General features: G+C 42.2%; 1 protein-coding gene across 12 annotated transcripts in view; it reads left to right on the plus strand.

The window, feature by feature from the left end:
* The window catches only part of PRDM2 (PR/SET domain 2), a 48,621-nt gene that overhangs the window by 16,931 nt on the left and 13,551 nt on the right, over positions 1-18,139 (plus strand). For 7 of the 12 annotated variants that reach the window (XR_010467421.1, XM_065037563.1, XM_065037565.1 and 4 more), the window contains 2 exons: positions 11,491-11,601; positions 12,414-16,773. Coding sequence is in view for 11 of the 12 variants with exons in the window: in XM_065037563.1 (XP_064893635.1) it covers positions 11,491-11,601; positions 12,414-16,773 (4,471 nt within the window). In the remaining variant the exon portion in view is untranslated. Of the gene's footprint in view, positions 1-2,688; positions 6,593-7,841; positions 7,901-11,490; positions 11,602-12,413; positions 16,774-18,139 lie in introns of those variants that run through there. The other 5 variants (XM_065037568.1, XM_065037567.1, XM_065037572.1 and 2 more) reach the window with 2 other exon arrangements.

Raw genomic sequence — 18,139 nt, forward strand, 5'->3', positions numbered from 1 at the left:
CGAAACCAAATGACCTCTTAAAAAAACAGTTGTCACCTCTGAAAATAGAGTCTTGTAGCGCAGGTAAAACGCCTGAGTTGGGCTCGCCTATATCTTGGACAGCCCCTGATGATTATTTATTCTAGTACAGTTTTGAAGTCTCAAACCATTGCTAATCTTTTAAAACTTTACTACCGTAAATGGCTCTACTGCTGTCATAATGTTGCTGTTTCCCCATGGCTCTTATCAGATTTCAGGGAGAGTACAAACTATAGTGTAACTCTTGGTGAATAGTGCTGTCCCAGAGATAGAGTGAGATTAAGGTGGGTAAATTATGAATCAATTATCTTCGGTTGTAAAGAATTATTGTGCCTTGTTGCACTTTGCATTCAGACCTATATAAACCTTTAGGCTTCTGCTTCACAGATTCTAAAGAAGTGCTGTAATTACACTGGATTTTCTGTTGTCTGTGCGGCTGAAACAGTGTCAAATTGCTGCTGCAGGAACGGGAAATGTAAAGGTGAAAAGGGCAGGTTAAATTCTGTGACCACAGAAATCCTTGCAGTTGTTTGTTAATTCTTTTGTAGGCATTCTCATGGCAGCTTCTATCTGGTGAAAATCTAATGTATTTGAGGTCTTCTAACCAGCAGAAATTTGCTTTTCTCCCTCATAAATGGGGCCCTTTGAATAGGAGACTTGTATTACTTTAAATTCCCATCTTCTAGAGCTACACCCCCAGTTTCTGTGATAGCTGCTGCTCTGAGCTTTCCCATCAGCAGCGTGAAGCTGCTATGATTCATTCCAGCATTGCTCCTGCCTACAGCTTTAAAAATAGAAGATAAGCCTTCATTCCAAAGGTAAAAAAAAATAAATTTTATGTATTAAGAAAAAACAAAATTCAGCACCAAATTGCATGCATTGATCCCTAAAATTCCATATTTTTAAGAGTAAACTTTTGGTTTTGCACCATCAGATATTTTATTAAAATGTGGGTTTTGCTGCAGTCAGGTTATATCATTTCTGTGAACAGTGAGAAACTTGTTTACTTCTTTGCTGTAATTATAAGGTTGGGGAAGGCTGTAGGGTTTGTTTCCTCTGCAGAAGCCTCAGATGTATGATGTGGCTCCGTTCCCTTTACGTTTGCACGTGTGCAGGTGGTGATGGCCGTGCCCAGGTGCCATCAGGTGCCTGTGGCAGTGGGGTGGTCTGTCCCCGTTGTTGAGGGTTATCCTGTATTTGTGTTTGTACTGGCGCTGGGATCAGACACCTGATGGTTGTGGTACCCCAGCCTTGTTGTGGTGCCCCAGCTTTGTCTGCACAAGCATCTGACCGGTGATGCCAGTAAGAAGGCAGAACTTCTTAGAAGAATTCAGCACGTGGCCTGAAGGCGGTTGGCAATGCAGCATAGGACTCAGTGCTAGCTATCAGATCTTTGTTAAAACAAGCGTTATTTGGCTAATCAAATTCTAAATTGTTTCATGTTTTTCTTTTGCTATTTTCAACCACACCTGGACCATTCTCCATCATCCTTGCTAAGTCTTGGGAAACGGAAGAGGTGCCTGAGGACTGGAGGAAAGCAAATGTCACTCCAGTCTTCAAAAAGGGCAAGAAGGAGGACCCGGGTAACTACAGACCGGTCAGCCTCACCTCCATCCCTGGGAAACTGATGGAATGACTTCTCCTTGGTGCCATCTCAAGGCATACCAGGGGTGAGGGGGTCATTAGGGGCAGTCAACATGGCTTCACCAAGGGGAAGTCGTGCTTGACCAACCTCATTGACTTTTATGAGGACATAACAAGATGGATGGATGACGGCAGAGCGGTGGACGTGATCTACCTTGACTTGAGTAAGGCATGTGACACAGTCTCCCACAGCATCCTCACAGCTAAACTGAGGAGTGTGGTCTGGATGAGCGGGGAGTGAGGTGACTGCGAACTGGCTGAAGGGAAGAAGCCAGAGAGTCGTGGTCAATGGGGCAGAGTCCAGTTGAGGCCTGGATCTAGTGCAGTGCCTCAGGGGGCAGTGCTGGGGCCTGTATTGTTCAATGTATTCATTGATGATTTGGACAAGGGAATAGAGTGCACTATCAGCAAGTTTGCTGATGACACCAAGCTGGGAGGAGTGGTGACACTGGAAGCTGTGCTGCCATCAGAGACCTGGACAGGCTGGAGAGCTGGGCAGGGAAAAATGTAATGAAATAGAACAAGGGCAAGTGTAGAGTCTTGTATCTGGGCAGGAACAACCCCAGGTTCCAGTCTAAGTTGGGGAATGACCTATTAGAGAGCAGTGTAGGGGAAAGGGACCTGGGGGTCCTGGGGACAGCAGGGTGACCATAAGCCAGCACTGGGCCCTTGTGGCCAGGAAGCCAATGGTACCTGGGGTGGGTTAGAAGGGGGTGGTCAGTAGGTCAGAGAGGTTCTCCTGCCCCTCTGCTCTGCCCTGGGGAGACCACACCTGGAATATTGTGTCCAGCTGTGGCCCCTCAGTTCCAGCAGGACAGGGAACTGCTGGAGAGAGTCCAGCGCAGCCACCAAGATGCTGGAGGGAGTGGAGCATCTCCCGTGTGAGGAAAGGCTGAGGGAGCTGGGGCTCTGGAGCTGGACAAGAGGAGACTGAGGGGGGACTCATTCATGTTTACAGATATCTAAAGGGGGAGTGTCAGGAGGATGGAGCCAGGCTCTTCTCGGTGACAGCCAGTGACAGGACAAGGGGTAATGGGTTCAAACTGGAACACAGGAGGTTCCACTTAAATTTGAGAAGAAACTTCTCAGTCAGGGTGCCAGAACACTGGCCCAGGCTGCCCAGGGAGGTTGTGGAGTCTCCTTCTGTGCAGACATTCCAACCCGCCTGGACACCTTCCTGTGTAACCTCATCTGGGTGTTCCTGCTCCATGGGGGGATTGCACTGGATGAGCTTTCCAGGTCCCTTCCAATCCCTGACATTCTGGGATTCTGTGAACGTCTTACAGTGAGGGCTTATCTTCAGATGCCCTGTGTAATCTGTTATGCGGTGATAGTCAAGCATGTCTAACTTAAAGCAAATGCTAACAAAGTTTTGATAGCTGATTTATTTATGGGAAGAGATGCAGACTCCATTGGGGCGGGGGGAGCGCAGTCTGAGAGCTGTTTTCTTTAATTGTGTGATCTCCTTTGTAAGGTAATTCCTGTTCGTAAAGTCTCTCATGTCACTGGATTACAAACTGCAAAATAGCAAAGAAATTCTGTATTCCACTTATTAACTTAGCGCATTTTCCAAACAAACAAAAAGGAGACGTGGTTGTCAGACCAGAGTGTATTTATCTTTTTCACTCTGTCCAACCTTCAGATTAATTTTGTTGTTCTTTCTGAAAACCTTACACAGATTGACAGGAATGATGTTGTTGTGAAGAATTCTCACTGGCCCACACTCGCTGTGTCAAGTTCCTCAAGGAAACGTTATAGCAGTCTGAGTTTTTACTGGGGTTTAGCAGTTATTGAAATAAGCCTCATGGGTATTTCAATATTTGTAGCTGAGAAATTAGATAATGCCTGACCGTCAGATATTCACTAGCAAATATTTACTTAGCTTTTATAAACTTTTTCCCCCGGACTAAGCAAGCTCAATATTTATTTGGGTCACCAGTGCGTGTGAGCTGTTTAGAGTGAAACCCTCAGCTGCTCTTCTGAGCTTCCTGGGGTTGCTGTTAAGAGTTAATTTTGTTGTTACACTTTCTATCAGAGCTCTGCAAGAGTGATAGACTATGATTAATGCTTTAAGACTTCAAAGAGGCAGTATTATTAATGCAATGATTGACATAAATTTACTCTAGTGAGAGTATTGTAATAGCTGAAAATCTATCATCTTGATGATTATTACTGCAAAATGCTGTGGAAATGGGCAGGCAGCTCTACATCTATTCTAACTTGTGTCGAGATCCAGATGCTCGCTTGAGTCTAGGCAAATATGAATCTTGTTTTCTTTGGCAATCCATAAGAAACAATTGGATTGTTGAATGGGAAAGACCTGGTGTTTCTGAAAGTGACCTGATGCATACAAATTTTCTTCAATTATCTCATGCGTCACCTTTATTTAGAACCAATTCCAATTCAAACTTCCTTAATTTGTTGGTAAAATTGGAATCGTAATGTCTGGCTATGAAGCTCTGGTGCAAAGCAGCTCATCTGCACTGGTATCAGGCTGTTAAACACCTTTGCCATGGCGTCATGCTCTGAAAAGGAAACGGTGGTATCGCTGCCAAGTGTTAGAGTTGTCTTGGGCCTTTACCAAGGAGTAGGTCATACTAAGTTTCAGCAAAAAAAGAAGAGACTTCCTGCAGAGTGTTGTATTTCAAGTGACAGGTAAAGAGCAAAGTGTCCAGCGTTTCCGATCTTACGGGCCCTTGTCAGGGATCGCAGAAGCAAAGTGGACTTTGTGCTGAACCTTCGCTCGCAGCTCCCAAATCCTTCACTGTTGAGCGTCAGCCGCCACTCGCACACCAGAGCGCTGTGTTTTCTGGCTGTTTGCCTGCAAATTAAAATGTCTGTGTTGCTTTTCAGTAACATTTTATATTTGTATTCTGTTCTAATTGACATTTTATGCTATGAAAATGTGTGCAAAAAACTTCTACAACTTTCAAGTGTAATTTGATCTAAACAGGTTAATCTCAAATGTAGCAGTTAACTGAGTGGAAAACAAATACATTTGTGGTCTGCCTGGGTTTTGGATCTAACTCTCTCAAACGTTTAGTGATCCAAATGACAAATATTGGGGTTATTTACTACAGGTAAAGGCAGACTGATCTAATAGTGATTATTTTAAACTTTGTGGTACAAGTAGTCATGGGAGGTCTCCCATTGGCATTATCTTGCAAACGATGCTGTCAAAATGCATGTAATTTCTTAATTATCTGAGTGTAGCTTAATTTCAGGGTTAGAAAAACATGTCAGGGAGAGTTAAAGTGAATGTAGAAGCAACATTTTCTGGACTCAAGTAAAAGCTCATTTGTTAAAGTTGAGATTTAAATTTTGACTGCTCTGTATTTAAATACAAAATGTGGATGCTCTATTTTTAACTGAATTGTACATAAACACTGACTAAATATAGCCACACCAGTTATTTCTGGAAGATGTGTATGCCAGCTGCCATTTCTTCTGCTGCTTCTTTTGTTGTAATACTGGGCAAAATAAAAGCTCGTGGAACATAACTACAGAGTATTTATTACATTTTCTGCAGTGGGTTGGCTGTGCCCATGGTAGCTGTGGTTTGCTATTAAGTAACTTGCTAGAAATTAGTAGCGAATGGTGGGAGGTTGTGTTATTAGGGTGGGTAGGAGGTAGAAAATCACAACTACATTGAGCGATTGAGAAAACCTAATGCAAGTCCGGTTGTGTGTTGTGTACTCTGTATCTGCTATTTTAGTTTTAGAAATATCGGTGTAAAGGCAGAAATAACCTGTTAAAATCTTAATAAGATAAAAGCTCTGTGTTTATTTACACTTAATTGTTTTATCACAGTTCTCGTGTGGGTTAAAATTGCATAGAATTAAACCCTGTGGGTGTTTATTTGCCGTACTTTGTAATTATTAGGTAATATTCCGTACTACTTGAAGTCGCAATGGATGAGTAGGTCTCATAGTCTATCAACTTAAGACTTCCCATGGTCTATACTCAGGTTAGAAGGCACAACATATTAAGGATTTGAATGAGATACTGCAAATGTGGTTGGCATACTATTACAAACAGATAATATAAACTACTTTTGGACCCTCTTTTTGTTACGTAGTTTAATTTCCAAAACCTGAGGAGTATGAAAAAGACTGGAGACAATTCTTATTTCAATTTTTGGAGACTGATATAACAAGAAGATACAGTAACATGATCTTCAGTGCTATCATTAAAGTGGAGTCTTTGCCAAACATTTGCAGAAGATGGTGTTTTAAATAGCCCAGCTCAAAATTTTCTTACACTTTCCATGGCAACAAGTTCATCTGTTATGCAAATGTCATGTTAACAGTCTCTGTAAATGCATTGCTCTGTTTCTTTTCTGCAAAGCGGGTATTCAGTGCTTGGCACAAACATATTTTAATACACAAATACAGTTAGGTGTATGTGCATCTGTCTTCAGGTGTACTGAAATAACTTCCCAAGGTGAGACCTTATTGCAACATTTATAGTCTGGTTGGAAAACGCAGGGATTAAAATGCTACTATTTGTATGTGACGTGATGGTTAATGTGTAGCAATATGTTTATACAAAGGGCAGTTTGATATTAATAGAATTACTGCGAAGTTTGTCTTTCATGCTTATTCTGTTCCTCTTTCTCCTGCTTCTACCGTGTAAGCTGGAAAGTGTCTTTTTAAGGAAGAAGAGATGCAAATTGTGCTGAAAAAAATTACGGAAGAACCTTTGCTCCCTGAATGAGCTTTTATTCTTCATGTCAAGCAGCCGTTTATCTCTGCTGCTGCTGTTTGTGGTCTCCACACAGCAGTAGTGCTGGTCACTGAGTTGTGAGGTACAGCAAGGGAAAGTATTATCTGAAACAACGGGGCGTGCAGTTTCTCTTCAGAGAGTTTGCTTCTGGAATTTTGGCTTTGGAAAGATCCCTCCTGGGTCCCTTCAGCATCGCTTGGCACAGGTGAGGCTGTTGCAGGACAGCCCATGTGTGTGTGCACCGCTCCTGCCAGTTTGGCTCTGTTATAGTACGGGAATAGGAACTGGCTATAGATGATTTCCAAGATTTTTCCAAAGGATATAGCTATATGAATTATGCCTCTCCACCTTTTACATTGTTTGGTATGTTACATTTGGGAAGATTGACAACAGAGAACTGAGATCTTCTGTAGCTCTGAATTCTTCTCATGGTTTTCAGGAGTCAGAAGTTAAAACTCTGTTGTGTTAGGTATGGTGTGTATGTCTGTGCTCTGAGAGGACTTCTCAAGGGGTCTCTGGGGCAGCTTCTCAGTTTTCCAGAACTCTTGAGATTTGGGTGGGTATCTGTGGTACTTGTAAGGAACAGCACGGACGGGGCATGGGGTAGTTGTGTTCTTTTCGCTTATTAACCCAAGATTTTTGGGGAGGCACAAGTCCATCTTTCATATTTCTTGTAAGTGATCAGATGTGAGTGTCCTCCTTACTTTGTGATCTTAACTGTGAGCAGGTTTGGTGCTGCACTTAAAGTTTGTTAAAGATAATAGCATGTTGTACAATTTAGCAATATTTAATTAGAGAATTAATTAGAGAATTCAGCTCCAGGTGTGTGGAAAGATCATGTTTAACTTTTCCCCCCAGTATCCGAGCATGCTTATCCCATCCCACCAGTTGTTTTACTGTTCCATTAGTATTTTGGCTAACAGCAAAAACAGGAGCACAGATAACTGTAGGTTGTTTTGAGATGGCTTGGCTTGATCAGTAAAATGAAGTGTGATTATGTCTTTTAAATTCTTACTCTGCTGTCATCTGAACTATTCTGAAATAGTGGGGACTACAGTATAAGTATCAGCCAATTATCTGGGTGGTGGCAGCGCATGAGACCTCCTGTGCCTATTGCAATGCTTGTGCTAAATGTTATACAGGTACTGTACAGGTGTACAGGCAAATAATGCTTGTGCTGACCTATGTACAATGTAAGTGAAGGAAAGGGCAGAAAAAGAACCATATTTAAAAGTTAAGTTGCAAGACAAAAATTGATGCATTCCTCTTTGATCTGTTGCTCTAGGCAAGTAGCTACTTCCCATCTGTTTCTTTCATTCATTTTCCTTTGCATCTTTCTTTTGCGATTCTTTTAATGCACATACGCATATATAAGTTCTACCTTTCATTTATTCTTTTGTCATTGTTTCCATTTCACTTTCCCTGTGTTTCATTCCTGTATCTTTCTTGTTTAGACCAAGTGGAGGATCCAGCTGGCAGTAGCAGCCATGTAGGACCCTTCAGGAACCTGATGGTAAGTGCACGTGTGTACTTATACTCAGGCTTCCACCAGGTTCTGGATTCTGAGGCTTTTCCCCCCTCCTTTGGGCCTCTCTTAGTTCTTGAACTGTAAAAAAATCAAGGGACACATCTCAGGCTGCTTGTTAAAGTTCTTTATATCAGACTAGTAGGTCATGTTTTTAATTGGAAATCTACAGGAAGAAAATGATGCAAATCTTGCAGGTCTACATGGATTTTAAAAGCACTTTGCAAACTCATGCAGGAAAGTCTATCAAAGCTGTTAAATATCTTCAAAAGTTCCAGAAGTCTAGATAAATGAAAGCTGGGAGAGCATACCAGTGAAATATCACTGTTACTGTATTCTTTAATTTTCTTGCTGGGCATCTGCTGTTGAACACTCAGGGCCAGGAAATGGATGCATCTGGGACAGTCATGGCCATGCTTGAGTATAGTGGATTCTTTTATTCTTTACAAAGAAAGCATCCTCACAGCTAAACTGAAAGAGTGCGGTCTGGATGAGCGGGTAGTGAGGTGACTGCGAACTGGCTGTAGGGAAGAAGCCAGAGAGTCGTGGTCGATGGGGCAGAGTCCAGTTGAGGCCTGGATCTAGTGCAGTGCCTCAGGGGGCAGTACTGGGGCCTGTATTATTCAATACATTCATCGATGATTTGGATGAGGGAATAGAGTGCACTATCAGCAGGTTTGCTGATGACATGGGGGGATTGCACTGGATGAGCTTTCCAGGTCCCTTCCAACCCCTGACATTCTGGGATTCTGTGAAAGCTGCCTCCTAGAAAATGAACAAGCTAAAGCTGCTAAAAGGAAAATACCAAAAATCAGTTGGCATCTCTAGTTGCTATATGTCAGAAATTGATCTGATGCATGTATGTACACAAGCAGTTTTGCTCACTATTCTGAATAAAGGCAAGTAAGTGCTAAATAAATCCTCTCTTCAAATGTGTTTGTGCTTAAAGGCCAAGAACTTGAAACATTTCCAGTCATATCTGTGAGCAGGTTGCGTCTTGGGTTTTTTTGAGGAGACTGACAAGAGAACTTGCAAATGATCATATTTCCATCAATAGCATAAGGAAGGATGTGACTTAAGTAACTCAATTTTGCATACAAATCCTGCTGTTCTGGTGCTTTCCCAGGTGATAGTTGAATTTCAGGTACCATAAATTTTATATTCTGTAAATGGATGACACTTTGGAAAACCTACTTTAGCATTTATGAGTGATTTTAGTCATTGCTTTTACATATTCTACCCCACGCTTTGAACAGCGCAGTAGATTTCTAATCTTGTTATAAGAAACAATACATTTGGTCTTGCTTTGAAGGCTTTTACTGTAACCTGTCACTATGCTGTGAAATTCAGGGCTGCTGTAGAACTGGATGTAGAATCGCCCAGTGAGTTCATCTGCAAAACCATCAGGCTGCACCATCTGGTAAAGTCTGGTCTGTAGCCCTGGGCAGGGTCAGGGAGAGCGGACTGTCGATCAGTCTTTTCCTCCTTCTTTCCCTCTCACACGTGGAAGTGAGAGATGAATCTCGAGTTTTGTCACTTCAGTCACGATAGTGATGTTGGTCTTAATGCTAAGCAGTCTGCAAAAAAGTGGGGAACTCTTGATGATTTCTAGCAATTCTGTGTGTTTGGTTACGTCGCTCCTAAGGTGGAGTGTGATGCATGTTTGATTCCCTAGAATATATATTTGGATCCTTTACCTAGAAATGGAACTGTTTGTTGATCGTGTTACTCTGTGTTTCAAGAGGGATTTCAGGTGGCTTGGCAGATATTTCTGGAAACTGGTTTGAAATCCTTCCTACTCAGATCTTAATACTGCAGGTTGTAATTACAAACATTAGAGATGATAACAATATAAGGTTCTGTTCAAATTGAACATTCAGTAGCCTGTCAGGTTAAGATGCGTTTCAGGTCCCTGTGTGAACACTAAAATACACGCTGAATCTTCCGACAACTTGCAGGTGTTTGGTATAAAATACAGTTGAATATTGTATTGTCAAATAAACCGCTGTTGGTTCCTTATGGCAAATGTAGACACAGGGATTGTTGTAATGTTTGAGGATATTATGGGATGATTCCTAGGTTACTTTAGAAAGGATGTGCGTGTATTTTCCAAAGGTGACAAAAATTTATTCCAAGTCACATTTTCTCAGACTAAAAGTTGTTAAATTTGAATAAGAAGGCAAAAAAAAGAAGATAATTACACACGTGAAGATGAACCACACTGGAATTTGGGGAGAGCCTGTGAAATCTGAGCTCCTTGAGAGGAAATACAATTATCTAAATAGAATAGAATGTTCAAGTAAAAACAGGCATTTCCTTTGAAAGCCGACCTGTCTCTGATCCGTTCCATTGGACGGGTGCGTACTTGGCAGTTTTCAGTTTGAATAGAGGAACGTTTTTTAAAAGGCATTTCAATTTCTTGGCTCAGGATGTGAAAAATATTTTTTGGGGGGGGGAAAGGAGGAGCTTGTTGACGGGATTGTGAGTTGGAGGGATGTGCTTCTAAATAAGAACTGGATTTAGGGCTACGGTGCACACTGCTGATGAGAGGGAAGGGTCAGTGTGTTAAAAAATAGCATTTGGTGCATTAGAGGGAGCAAAGGAGGAATTTGGATGGCTGCTTCTGGACAATTCTCTTCTCTGAGAGGTGGTGTGTATTGGAAGTGTGAAGTTTCAGAGGAATCTGGTGTTTCAGTCTCAGTGTTATATATAAAATACCCGTTCTGTATAGAGAACTTGGTTTTTGTGATGAACCGAATTGGAAGACCTTGACGTTTCATTTTATTACACACAGTCCTTTCGACATTATAGGACTGAATCTTTAATGGAAACAATCAGCAGTAGAACTGTGTAGTGCATTGGTAAATTAAGTTTTTGATGTCTTTATGTCTTGGTGAGGTCTTTGCATAGTGCCAGTTTGCCCTGATCCCCATTGTGTTCTTCATTCTGTGCAACTAATATGTGCTGCTTAATTTTGGTAATAGAAAGCATTAGCAAATGTATTTGTGTCAGTGGACATGATGAAATAACTTTGTATTTTACTGTTACTTAGTTCCATTTAATTTGGTTTTACTGTCTCTGCCTTGTTGGTCAAGATCATGCTGCTTTTAATGTTCTCATAATATTATTACTTCATTGTTTTTACTGTAGCTCGGGATTGGACTGTGTGAGTTTTCGAGGTCCCTTCCAATGCCTCATATTCTGTGATTCTGTGATACAGTAATTTAATAGCCAGACGAAGGTTTTGGGTAACTGTATGATGTGAACTTGTTAACTCTGGAAAATACATTTCTGTTGTCGTCTGTTCTTGCTTTGAGAGAGAGTATTTTGGAGTCTTAGGTTTTTAGAAACTCATTGTTACCTTTAATTTTCATTTCTTCTGAGCTCTATAGAGACTTACTGCTTGATCTGAACTCTATATATTTTTTACTGATCTATCTTTTGTATTCCTCAGGAAAACAGGGTTTCTACAGAAACGCTTTATGTTCCAAAGCTGGTGATGTTTAATTTGTGCCACTCAAATACGAAAACTAAAAATTATTGGACAAGAATAATCAATGTTCCTTGTTTTTCCCTAGGAAAGAAAAAGACTCAGGAAGGTAAAAACAAGGGAAAGAAGGCAGTGGATACAAACCAGAAAAAGGCTGTTTTGGACTCTCCTTCTGCAGATATGAGGGATTCTAAAGAGGGTGAGTTCTCAAGTGTCTGATTTTCTCCTTCTGTCTCTTTGAATCAAAGGCCACTTGTGGTCTTTAATATGTTGGCATGTTATGTTAGTGTAGCAAAGTGTACGTGTTTATATAGTTTGCCCAAACTTTTAGTAAGGAACTTGGATATGAGAAGTACGTCATTAAACATGTAGCTCTGATAACAGGAAAAACAAGCTTACTTGTAAAATCTAGATATAAATCCAAACTCCTGAGAACAGAAGAGCAAGGTTTTTATTCTAAAATAAAGTAAATGAGATGCATGCGGGCTCTGGTTCGGGAGTGTAGGAATAGCCACTCAGGCGATGGCTGCAAGAAAATCAGGTATAAGGAATGGGAAGGATGTTAATAATGTGGGGAAAATAGTCAAAATCCAAAATTGGCTCGACAGGCTTCCTGTCTACTTTATATGTATTGCAGAACTTCTCTGACACGTAGTCGCAGTAAGAGAAGTCAGTGAAAGTTTCTTGGAGGTTTCCTGAAACGTTCTGAAGTCTGCCTTGAAATGTCCCGCTGCTCTTCGGGCTGGTTGGGGTTTCTTGGCCACAACGTTCAATCCAGAGATTCTTTGTTAAGTGCAGGCAGTTGCCTACATCTTGCTGAAGTTCCAGAAAGGAAATTTCTGGATCCAGTTTTACTCTCTGTACTGAATCACAGCAGAAGTAATTGGTTTTGTGTTGAGTCATGAATGTTGGATACATTGTGTTAGAGGAAAAGGCAGAAGAAAGGTGCAGCACACTTTAAGTGTTTGGTAAAAATGTCCCATGCTTTTCTTTTCATTCTTTCTGTGTCAGGTCATAAGGAGGAAGATGAAACACCTTCTGTTTCTGCTGTGCTGTCCCTGGAGCAAACAGCTGTGATTCAGGAAATGGTAAATCAAGAGGTTCTTCCAAAGCTGATGGTCCCCAGTCCCACCAGTGAACCACAAATGGTGACAGAAGACAAACAAGGAGAAGCAATAAACTGTGCTTCAGATGACTTAGATGATGATGAAGAGGAGGATGATGAAGAAGAGGAAGATGAAGAGGAGATAGAAGATATCAATATGCCTAAAGAACATGCTGAAATGCCTTTGATATGTGAAGAAAAGTTAGACTCTCTGGAAGAACAAAAGAGTACGTCAGAAGAATCTCCAGAAAGCTCTCCAAAGAAAAAGCTTGTTGTGAAAGTTCCAAAAGCGAGAGGTGAATCAAATGGTGATGTTCAGGAAATGTTCATGTTTCCCTGTCAGCATTGTGAGAGGAAGTTTACAACAAAGCAAGGACTTGAGCGCCACATGCACATCCACATCTCCACTTTCAACCATGCCTTCAAGTGTCGATACTGCGGGAAAGCCTTTGGTACTCAAATTAACAGGCGAAGACATGAGCGACGCCACGAGGCAGGGCCAAAAAGGAAACCGTTCCTAACACTGACGTCATCACAACACTTGGATAATGTTGCTGATAACCAAGTGATTGTGGATGATGGTCTGAAAGATGATCTGAATGTTTCCAGTCTTGTGCAAGACTCTGTTGCCTTGGATTCTGAGAAAGTTTCCCAAGAAATGTCAAACTCTGCTTTTGCTGAGGAAAATAAGGAACCCAAAGAATTGCACCCGTGCAAATACTGCAAAAAGGTTTTTGGAACTCACACCAACATGCGGAGGCACCAGCGTAGGGTTCACGAGCGTCATCTTATTCCCAAAGGTGTCAGAAGAAAAGGATTCTTCACTGAAGAGCCACCGCTTCAGACTGAGCAGGCCCCTCCAGTCCAGAGCGTGTACATAGCAAGTACAGAAATTGAAGAGGAAGGCGAAGTAGACGATGTCTATATCATGGATATTTCCAGCAATATCTCTGAAAATTTAAATTATTATATTGATGGTAAAATTCAGTCCAACAGCAGCACTAGCAATTGCGATGTGATTCAGATGGAGTCCAACTCTGCAGACTTGTATGGCCTAAATTGTATAATCAGTCCAGTTACGGTGGAAATCTCCCCGAATTTAAAGGTGACACAAACACATGTGAATGAACCTCCCAAGGAACCCTCCAGCAGTGGGAGCAATGAATCCAAAAAGAGAAGAACTGCCAGCCCTCCTCTCATACCAAAAATAAAAACTGAAGTAGACCCAGAACCCGTAACTCCTACTAGTTCTTTAAATCTTCCTCTTAGCATTTCAACAGAAAGCCTACCTTTTCATAAAGAAAAAGGTGTTTATTTGTCATCAAAATTAAAACAGCTTCTTCAGACACAGGACAGTAAGAAGATGACTCCAAGTGAAATCCCTAAACTAGGACCTTCTGTTACATCATCCCCTATTTTGCCTCCAGTATCCAGTAGGTTTAAAAGAAGGACCAGCTCCCCTCCCAGCTCTCCCCAGCACAGTCCAGTTCTTCGAGACTTTGTCAAATCAGGTGAGGGAAAAACTGTGTGGAACGATAATATTCGGAGTTCAAAAATGCCAAAGTTAGAAAGCCACAGCAACTCACCCGCTTGGAACTTGACTGGAAGGGAGGAAAAAGAGACTTTGAGCACTCTGTGCTTTGAAGACTATAAAATATCAAAAGACTGGACAGCAGCTCCGACTTTTGGCAACGTGTGCAACCAGCAGCCGCTGGATTTATCTAGTGGCATGAAACAGAGGTCCGATGTCAAAAATAAGAATCAGGTTCCCTGGGAATCTGTTTTAGATTTAAGCGTACATAAGAAGCCTTGCAGTGATGCCGAAATTAGGGAATACAAAGAAAATTCCACACAACCAACCTGTAGTGGTGTTAAAAAGAAGAAACCAACCACTTGCATGTTACAGAAGGTTCTGCTGAATGAGTACAACGGAACGGACGCGGCCGTGGACAGCGCGCTTGGTGTGAGCAGGAGCGCGAGCCCAAGCAAACCCCTGGAGACTCAGGCTGACCCTGACGTGGATCCTGCTCTCTCTGCATCTTCTCTTGACACTCAGCCCCTCAGTTCCTCAGTTTCCCCTGTGCCGCAGGTGGCTGCTGTGCCTTCCGTGTGCCAGCTGCCTCCTTTGTTAACGCCAACCAACCCTCCTTCCCCTCCGCCCTGCCCACCTGTCCTAACGGTTGCTACATCGCCTCCTTCCCTTCTTCCAACAATGCCGTTACCAATTCCAGATGTCTCTGCCAGTGCCACTAACACTTCTTCTTGCCCATCTCCTCTTTCTAACACTACTACCCAGTCCCCGCTGCCAGTTCTTTCGCCCACGGTTTCCCCTTCTCCATCTCCCGTTCCTTCTGTTGAACCTCTTATTTCTGCTGCTTCACCTGGTCCTCCCACACTCTCTTCCTCATCTTCATCCTCCTCTTCCTCCTCTTTCTCCTCCTCTTCATCTTCATCATCTCCGTCTCCACCTCCTCTGTCTGTAGTTTCTTCTGTCGTTTCCTCTGCTGATAATCTGGAAAATACTCTGCCGATAATAAAACAGGAAGAAGCTGAAAATGAGCAACAGAAAGCAAGAGAAGATCCTCATACTTCAAGTGAATCAGTAGTGCAGGAAACATTCAATAAAAGCTTTGTGTGCAATGTCTGTGAATCACCTTTTCTTTCTATTAAAGACCTAACGAAGCATTTATCCATTCATGCTGAAGAATGGCCCTTCAAATGTGAATTCTGTGTACAGCTTTTTAGGGATAAAACGGACTTGTCGGAACATCGCTTTCTGCTTCACGGAGTAGGAAACATCTTTGTTTGCTCCATCTGTAAAAAGGAATTTGCTTTTTTGTGCAATTTGCAACAGCATCAGCGGGATCTCCATCCAGACAAGGAGTGCACACATCATCAGTTTGAAAGTGGGACTTTGAGACCCCAGAATTTTACGGACCCCAGTAAGGCCAATGTGGAGCACATGCAGAGCCTGCCCAAAGATTCTTTGGAACCTTCTAAAGAGGAGGACGATGAAGATCTGAATGATTCCTCTGAAGAGCTTTATACTACTATAAAAATAATGGCATCTGGAGTCAAATCGAAAGATCCAGATGTTCGTATGGGCCTCAATCAACACTACCCAAGCTTTAAACCCCCTCCATTTCAATATCACCACCGGAATCCTATGGGTATTGGAGTTACTGCAACAAACTTCACAACCCACAATATTCCACAGACTTTTACTACTGCCATTCGATGCACAAAATGCGGTAAGAGTGTTGATAACATGCCTGAGTTACACAAACACATACTGGCCTGTGCATCTGCCAGTGACAAAAAGAGATACACACCTAAAAAGAATCCAGTACCACTGAAACAAACGGTGCAGCCAAAGAATGGCATGGTTGTCATAGCCGGCCCTGGAAAGAACGCCTTCAGGCGAATGGGTCAGCCCAAAAGACTTAATTTCAATGTTGAGATTAGCAAAATGTCTTCAAATAAACTGAAAATAAGTGCATTGAAAAAGAAGAACCAGCTTGTCCAGAAGGCTATCTTGCAAAAAAAGAAATCTGCCCAGCAGAAGGCAGAGCTGAAAAATAATCCGTCCGAGTCAGACTCTCACATCTGCCCCTACTGTAATAGAGAGTTTACTTATATCGGGAGTTTGAATAAGCATGCGTCATACAGCTGTCCCAAAAAACCCATCTCTCCCTCCTCTAAAAAGAACTCAAAAAAAAGTGCAAGTTCTCCTTCACCTGCAAGCAGCGAAAAAGGCAACAGCCTGCGCAGGAGAACGGCGGATGCAGAAATCAAAATGCAGAGCACGCAGCCCCACTTGGGCAAGACCAGAGCGCGGACCTCGGGACCCGCACAGCTCCAGCTGCCCTCCGCATCCTTCAAATCCAAACAAAACGTGAAATTCGTGTCTTCGATTCGCTCTAAAAAGCCAAATTCCTCTTCGTCGTTGAGGAACTCTAGTCCTGTGAGAGTGTCCAGAATGTCCCACGTTGATGGGAAAAAAACTAAGGTGGTCGCTAAGAACAATTCCTCTGGAATCTCAAGCAAAGTGTCCCGGAAATTGCACGTCAGAATACAAAGGAATAATAAAGCGGTTTTGCCGAGTAAATCTGCTGTGGCGAGTAAGAAAAAGGCAGACAGGTTCGCTGTCAAGTCTCACGAGAGGATCGGGGGGCCGATCACACGGAGCCTGCAGCAGGCAGCAAACGCAGAGGCGGCGGAAAACAAAAGAGACGAAAGTACAAAGCAAGAGCTAAAAGATTTCAGGTAAGCGTTTAATTTGACGTTGAAGCAACACAGGAGCGCGTTGCTCGCTGTTTTGCTGATTTTCTTGATCTTTGTTTTTGAATTTCTCATACTTAAATTAAACAAAAAGGTTGCGTTTCCTCAAACGTGGTTAAGTAGCTCAGTGATGCTGGGGTACGATGTACATACTTGATGCATTTTGTCATGAAATAATATGTAGTTTGTACAGAGAGTGGCTTTCTCTATAAACTGAATTGAAAACTCTGGAAAAAAATGTCAGTGCCCAAGTGCAAATAAACTTAACGTCATTAAACTTGATGTTATCGGAGACGGCAACCTTGTATTTGATATCTAATGTGTATGGTGGCCCCAGATCATTCTTGGTTTAGTTTATGGTGGTTTGCTAAGCTAAAAATCGTGACTGCGTTTTTTACTCACTAAAATAACTTGCATTGTTGGTTTTTCTATCAAGAAAGCGTGCTCTGCATATCATATAAAAAAAGCCATGACCAAATACTTCAGAAGTGTATGTACATACTAATTGAGTCAGATCATTAAATACTTAATATAAGGGAAATAGCCTTGTAAGAAAAAATATATGAACATGTAAATTTGTTAGAAGTATCACACTCTTATGTTTCAGTATAAACAAATTTTATAATTAAAGTTCTGTTTCTTTTTGACAAGAAGCATTTTAATCACAGGAAAGGGTAATACCTCAATAAATAAATAAAATCTTAATCTACGTGCCTGAGTCCCCACTTCTGTCTTCATGTAGCCTCTCAAATCAACAGGATATTTTGCAAACTGTTTATGACTTTATTAGCACATTCCTGCCCTGTCTGCCCATAGGATCCCGGTGGTGATATTGAAATGGAGCTTTCCAAGAGTGTCTTAGAAATAGGTGTCTGATTTATTGATTAACTTGCACAAAGCTCACTGGTAATGAAGAGTTAGTTAACTTCCCTGATGTTTGTTGGAAGGACTACTCAGCCAGCCAGCCCCAGTCTAGGAGGTTCCTCTGGTGCCTTGACGAGAACTTTCTGATGCAAAGGGTGGAGGAGCCGACTAGGAGAGGTGCACTGCTGGACCTCATCCTCACTGACAAGGAGGGGCTGGTTGAAGCAGTAAAGGTCGAGGGCTGCCTGGGTTGCAGCGACCATGAGATGGTGGAGTTCAGGTTCTCCTGTGGCAGGAGCAGGATAACAAGCAGAATTGCAACCCTGGATTTCAGCAAGGCAAACTTTGGCCTTTTCAGGCAATTGCTGGGGGAAATCCCATGGGCAAGGCTGCTTGAAGGTAAAGGGGCCCAAGATAGTTGGTTAGTGTTCAGGGACTGTTCCTACCGGGCACGAGATCGGAGCATCCAGACATGTAGGAAGTCAAG

The sequence above is a fragment of the Columba livia genome, chromosome 21, assembly GCF_036013475.1.
Source record: "Columba livia isolate bColLiv1 breed racing homer chromosome 21, bColLiv1.pat.W.v2, whole genome shotgun sequence".
NCBI lineage: Eukaryota > Metazoa > Chordata > Aves > Columbiformes > Columbidae > Columba > Columba livia.